The sequence below is a fragment of the Rhipicephalus sanguineus genome, chromosome 10 (assembly GCF_013339695.2).
Source record: "Rhipicephalus sanguineus isolate Rsan-2018 chromosome 10, BIME_Rsan_1.4, whole genome shotgun sequence".
NCBI lineage: Eukaryota > Metazoa > Arthropoda > Arachnida > Ixodida > Ixodidae > Rhipicephalus > Rhipicephalus sanguineus.
The window spans coordinates 3935722-3941828 of NC_051185.1; the positions used below are offsets into that span (position 1 = coordinate 3935722).

Sequence of the window (6107 nt, forward strand, 5' to 3'; positions counted from 1 at the left end):
GTGAGTGAAACTGTATAGATTCCTTTGTTTCCATCGCAAAATAAAAACATCGTCTGCACGAGCCGCGGTAGGTTGTAGTGAAGATAGCGATGTGAATCCTCCATGATGTGAATAGACAAAAGAAAGAAAGACTACTACTTTGTTGTAAGACGCACACATTACAGCTTACAACAAAATATTAATGAACTTAGATTGAAACTTGCGTCACTTTAAAATAATTTGTTTATGTAGGCATTGTAGTGGCGCTGTCGTCAGTAGCAATGACAGCAATGACAGAAATTTTTTTTTTTCTTGTATACTTCTCGTTCTGTTTTTGGCATTTAGATTTGTTCAAGAAAGTCGACATTACGGTGAAACTTTTTTGTTAAAACGTTGTCTCGTGCGGCGATGTCAGAGCAATTTGCCATGGGTAGCCATGGGCTGGTGAAAAGCTTGTCACCTGCTGAAGGCTATGTTTTTGAGGTACGAACAAATGTTGGAGACTGCGGTAACTCCAACTCTAGCACTTTTTTTTTTTTTAGCCCTTCGGGTAATCAACACAAAACCAAAGTGCCCTCGGGCATTTCAGTGTCATCGCGATGAACGGGCCAATGGCGCTGGGACAACACAGCTGGGCGTTTGGTTGGAACGTGATTGGTCGAAGCGGGGGCGCGTGTTCTACTCCCATTGGCGGAACATCCAACATGGGACGCTCGCCGGCCATTGCACTTTTCATTCAGTAACCGGCGTGCGTGGTGTGCGTGTTTGCTAGCTTTGGTGCCCAAGTTTTGCAGTAGGATTCCGCATTCGCGGCCGATTGCCACTGGGTAGATCGCCAAGATGCGGGCTCTCCTCCTGGGCATTGTTGTCCTGTGCCTCTTTGCGGGTGAGCTTATTTATTTGCATGTTTTCTGCTGCACTGCGCCGGCGTGCGAACTTTTCCGGTTCGGCAGTTTACGGTATTCGATTCACCAGCGTACTTTCGAGATTGTTGTCACCTGTATGTTTCCGTGAGCACTGCTAAGAGCTGAGAAAGAAAGAAAAAGATCACGAGCTTGTTTCTTTAGATGTGGTGCTGGCGCCGTCGGCCCAACATGTAAGAGCTTGAGAATGATGGAGACTTCCGACGTTACAGGACTGACGAGAGCAGAGGATGAAGATTCGAGCGCTCCCAAGGTGGACCAGGATTTGGGCAGCAGCCGCGATGGGTCACGGACGGACGACCAAGTTGTGGAGAGGTATGTGCTTGAAAACGCTCCTTCGTATCAAAAAGACGTCTTTGCCGAGCTGCCGACGTGTTCTCTTCGCAGGGAAGAGGAGGCGATAAAACTGGACGGTCTGAACGTAGCCCAGATGAAGGAGATGCGCGAGAAGGCCGAGAAGCATGCCTTCCAGGCGGAGGTTACGCGAATGATGAAGTTGATCATAAACTCACTCTACCGAAACAAGGAGGTGAGCTGTGGTGGGCTACCGCCTTTTCATTTTTTTTTTTTTTATTCTTCGTCGGGTGTGGTCGTCTAATCGTTCCAATCATTTTCAGATCTTCTTGAGGGAGTTGATTTCGAACGCCTCCGACGCCTTGGACAAGATCAGGCTTCTCTCGTTGACGAATCCTGACGTGTTGAACTCGAATCCAGAGCTGACGATACGCGTAAAGGTAGGCTATTGTGGGTTACTTATGACACTTTGCAGCTCTTCGCTCGTGTTTCAAGCTGTAGGCCAGGCGGAATAGGTCCTGCTCATTTCTTCGTGATGCCTTGCTGTCGACGTACCGATGACGTGTTAGTGTCAGCGACAGAAAAATAAAATGTCAGGTTGTGTGCATCATACGACAGCACCGTTCGAATTCGCGCATCTGGCGGTTACTTGGCATTTCGGTAGTTGTAACAATCGGCGCCCTTAGACATCTAGTGCTCTGACTGCTCATCGTAATGTCGGCGTTTGACTTACCGCACTACTGGACACAACAGTTTAGCAAAAGCCAGTTCGCGTAACCCTTGCAACTACTCTCATGTTTGCCTTGCTTTCGTTATGCAATGTACAGCCCAGAAAAGTAATGTCGCGTTTTTTGTATTTTTTTTTACTTCTGTCACTTGTGCTCACTGGCTCATTTAAATGTGACCATGTTGGTCTTCTGGGGAAGTCCATTGGGTCACTGCATTTGCCAATTGTCCACTTCACTTGCCTGTTTATGCACACTGGTACAAGCGTTCAGTAAGTGGCTGTTTACTTCAGAAAGTGCAAACAAAAAGAGATCTTTACTGATGGCCGCACTTCAACTGTTTTGTCTGGCGGCGGTGTTCAGGAAAGCCACTCTTATATTGCTTGCGGAGGCACCCCCTCAAAATTGTCACCTGGCCCACTGGTAGAAGATGGAAAACTATGCAACATCGGTGGTTTCATTCTAGCAATTGTTCTCCTGGCGAGTGTCTCATTACGTTTGTTTGTCATGGCGTTTATCGTTTAAGGTTGTATGAAATGTTGGTCTGAAGGAAAGATGACTTTTCAGGGCTCGTTTTCGGTGTTAGACGCAATATTGATGAGAACAGACAATAATGCCAAGGAAAGTATAGGGGATGTTATTTGTACGAGGGTTGCACCAAAAGTAAGCTTCCCATATTTTTTTTACAAATGGAAAACATTTGTTTATTGTTATTAATTTATACATTAAATCTTACACTTTTGTCTATTTTTCAACATAGTCTCCATTGTTTTCGACACACTTTTCAAGACAGTGCTCCAGCTTTTGTATTCCTATGTCAGTCTCCCGCCAACCCGTTGAGGAAGCGTGTGACCTCTGCTCGGACTTCATCGTTGCTTCCTTTACCTTGGGGAAGCGGTTCCTTCATTTGTGCCGTGGGAAGCTCCAGGAATGCGTTAAAAAAGTTCACGAAGAGTGATCCTCAGATCTTTGAGCAGCTCGCTGTTGATCATCCGAAACCGGCGGTCTTCCTCTGTTCATCATCGTGAACGTCTGCGCGACCCTCGGCAAAAGCACTGCACCATTTGTGGACGGGCACTCTTCACCATAAACCTCAGTCAGTTGCCAATGAATCTCCATGGACGGTAACTTTGCTTGGAGAAAACTGATTACTGTTCAAACCTCTCACTTTGTGGGAGCGGCAATCAACGCTTCCATCTCTGACGGCTGCCTAGCGAACACTGAGCAACGTAGCGAATCGCGGACGGGTGGGCTCAAGGAAGGGGGAACCACTGCGCACGGCACTGCTGTCGGATTTAGCCTAGCACCTTCTCTCGAGGCTGTAGCTCAGTGGGAATCTTACTTTTGGTACAACCCTCGTAGTAACGCGCCTAGATTTAAATGCACATATATACCCCATCAAGTGCACAGAGGGATGACTGCCGCCGTAGCTCAGTGGTAGAGCATCGGACGCGTTATTCGAAGGTTGCAGGTTCGGTCCCTGCCGGCGGCAAGTTATCTTTTTGTCCACTTTACTTTCTTCCCATTTATATCCTAATTACTGCAAATAACATCCCCTATACTTTCCTTGGCATTATTGGCTGTTCGTTCTCATTAATGTAGGTCTGACATTCTTAGTTGCACTCTTACGTTTGCAGACAGTTTATCTGGGATGTGACATGGATTGTGCTTTGCATTGCACTTGGGTGTGCAAAATAGAGCATGCATCACTGTTCCAGATTAACCGCTGGCAACTGTGGTCTGGGTGCTTGCATTTGTAATGCTGGGTTTCATGCTTTTTAGCTGCATTTTCGCTTTGTCAAAGTTTCACAGTGCTGATAATGAAATTTCTGCATTGCTTTGCAGAGTGACAAAGAAAATGGACTGCTGCACATAATAGACACTGGCATTGGCATGACTAAATCGGACCTGGTCAACAATTTGGGTACCATAGCCAAGTCGGGCACAGCAGAGTTTCTACAAAAGGTGGCCGAGAGTGCTGAAGCACCCAAGGAACTGAATGACCTCATTGGCCAGTTTGGTGTCGGCTTCTATTCCGCATTCTTGGTGGCTGATCGTGTCATTGTGACCAGCAAGAATAATGAGGATGAACAGCACGTGTGGGAGTCTGACTCCGGTGAGTTCACGGTGGTCAAGGATCCCAGAGGCAACACGCTTGGCCGTGGTACCCAGGTGACCCTGCAGCTGAAAGAGGAAGCCCGGGACTTCTTGGAACTGGACACACTGAAAAAATTGATTGAGAAGTATTCCCAGTTCATTAACTTCAACATCTACCTGTGGACATCCAAGACTGAAACTGTGGAAGAACCTGTGGAGGAGACCAAGCCCGATGTTGAAGAGAAAGATGAGGACAAAGTTGAAGAGGAAGAAGACGATGAGCCAAAGACAAAGAAGGTTGAGAAGACTACGTGGGACTGGGAGCTCATCAACAGTGCCAAGCCTATCTGGACACGCAAGCCAGCCGAAATTGAAGACAATGAGTACGAAGAATTCTATAAGGCTATCACTAAGGACACAAAGGCACCACTAGCTAAAACCCATTTCATAGCAGAGGGAGAGTTGACGTTTAAGGCCCTGCTGTACATACCCACAGTTCAACCAACAGAGTCCTTCAACCGATACGGAGGGAAGGTAGATCACATCAAACTCTATGTTCGACGTGTGTTCATCACTGACGATTTCCAGGACATGATGCCCAGTTACCTTAGTTTCATCCGTGGTGTGGTTGACTCTGATGACTTGCCGTTGAATGTGAGCCGTGAAACGCTGCAGCAGCACAAATTGCTCAAGGTAATAAAGAAGAAACTTGTCCGCAAGGCCTTGGATATGATGAAGCGCATTCCTGCTGAACAGTATGAGCAGTTCTGGAAGGAGTACTCTACCAACCTGAAGCTGGGCATCATTGAGGACACTACAAACCGCACTCGGCTGGCAAAGCTGGTGCGCTTCCACTCGTCGCATGGCGAAAGCCTGACGTCCCTGTCCGAATATGTGTCTCGTATGAAGGACGGTCAGCAGACAATCTACTACATTGCCGGAGCCTCTCTCGATGAAGTGAAGCGGTCTCCCTTTGTGGAACGGCTGTTGAAGAAGGGCTACGAAGTGCTTTACCTGGTGGAGCCTGTGGACGAGTATTCCATCTCGTCACTGACAGAGTTTGAGGGGAAGAAGTTCCAGAATGTTGCCAAGGAAGGTCTCAAGGTTGACGAGGGGACCCGTGCTCGTGAACGCCACGATGCTATTGCACGCGAGTTTGAGCCATTGACCAAATGGTTGGAAGACGAAGTGTTCAAGGGACGCATTCTCAAGGCCATGATCTCCGAGCGGCTTGCCACTTCTCCATGTGCCCTTGTGGCCAACCAGTTTGGCTGGACGGGCAACATGGAACGACTTGCTCGGAGCAATGCTCATGCCAAATCGCACGACACGATGCGCGACTACTACCTGAGTCAGAAGAAGAACATGGAGTTGAACCCAAGGCACCCACTCATCAAGGAGCTTCTGCGCAGAGTCAAGGATGACAAGAATGACCCGCAGGCGCGCAACATGGCAGAGCTGGTGTACGAGACTGCAACACTTCGTTCGGGCTTCCTTCTTGAAGACACGCTTTCATTTGCTGAGCGTGTGGAGGTGCTGATGAGGAAAACACTTGGGCTTCCAGAAGATCAAGGGGTATGATTCAGCAATTTTTTTGTGTGAAACTAGCCACCTCATAATCGACTGCCATATTGAATGCATCTTAAATTATTTTTCAGGTCGATGAGGAACCAGATGAAGATGCATTTGAGGAGGGAATTCCCATTGATCTAGGCAAGAAGACTGATGAGAAGACAGAAGAGGAAGAGGAACCGGTATGAACAGGCTTCAATTTCAGTGCCACTTTGTCATATTTTGTAAACCAGAATTGCAGTCTCAAAAGCTTGAATTTAGGAAGAAGCTGCGCATGAGGGCTGTAGAATGCTGAATGTTGTCTTTTGTGCATGGGTTTCAAACAGACTCCTCCCTTTCTTTTTCCAGAGAGATGAGCATGAAGAACTTTGAAAAAAATAATTTGGACAAACTTCACGCATAGGTCAACACCTTTCATCGCCCATGTCATCGTCACCTTGTATATTTATACTAGCCTCATGCTGGTGCCGTTGTCTTCTCTTTTTCTGTGAAATAAAACATTTGTTCATGTTTTCAA

At 47.2% G+C, this 6107-nt stretch overlaps 1 protein-coding gene across 2 annotated transcripts; it reads left to right on the plus strand.

Annotated features, from left to right (window-relative positions):
• Positions 1 to 683: 683 nt before the first annotated feature.
• Positions 684 to 6107, plus strand: LOC119406842 (endoplasmin). 2 transcript variants are annotated; one of them, XM_037673583.2, is made up of 7 exons: positions 684 to 865; positions 1115 to 1217; positions 1290 to 1431; positions 1520 to 1636; positions 3767 to 5593; positions 5677 to 5772; positions 5939 to 6107. In XM_037673583.2, exons 1-7 carry the CDS (start codon positions 820 to 822, stop codon positions 5960 to 5962), a joined length of 2355 nt encoding a protein of 784 aa, XP_037529511.1. In that variant the 5' UTR covers positions 684 to 819; the 3' UTR covers positions 5963 to 6107. The 2 variants fall into 2 exon arrangements, with proteins under 2 accessions (XP_037529511.1, XP_049275648.1); XM_049419691.1 differs by having other exon boundaries at positions 737 to 885; positions 1132 to 1217.

Bases quoted from the DNA above. Each gene is read 5' to 3' on its own strand.
- LOC119406842 (XM_049419691.1), top strand. From the start codon at position 820: ATGCGGGCTCTCCTCCTGGGCATTGTTGTCCTGTGCCTCTTTGCGGGT. The intron at 1,218-1,289 runs GTATGTGCTTGA...TTCTCTTCGCAG, and splicing joins GACGACCAAGTTGTGGAGAG to GGAAGAGGAGGCGATAAAAC. The intron at 1,637-3,766 runs GTAGGCTATTGT...ATTGCTTTGCAG, and splicing joins AGCTGACGATACGCGTAAAG to AGTGACAAAGAAAATGGACT.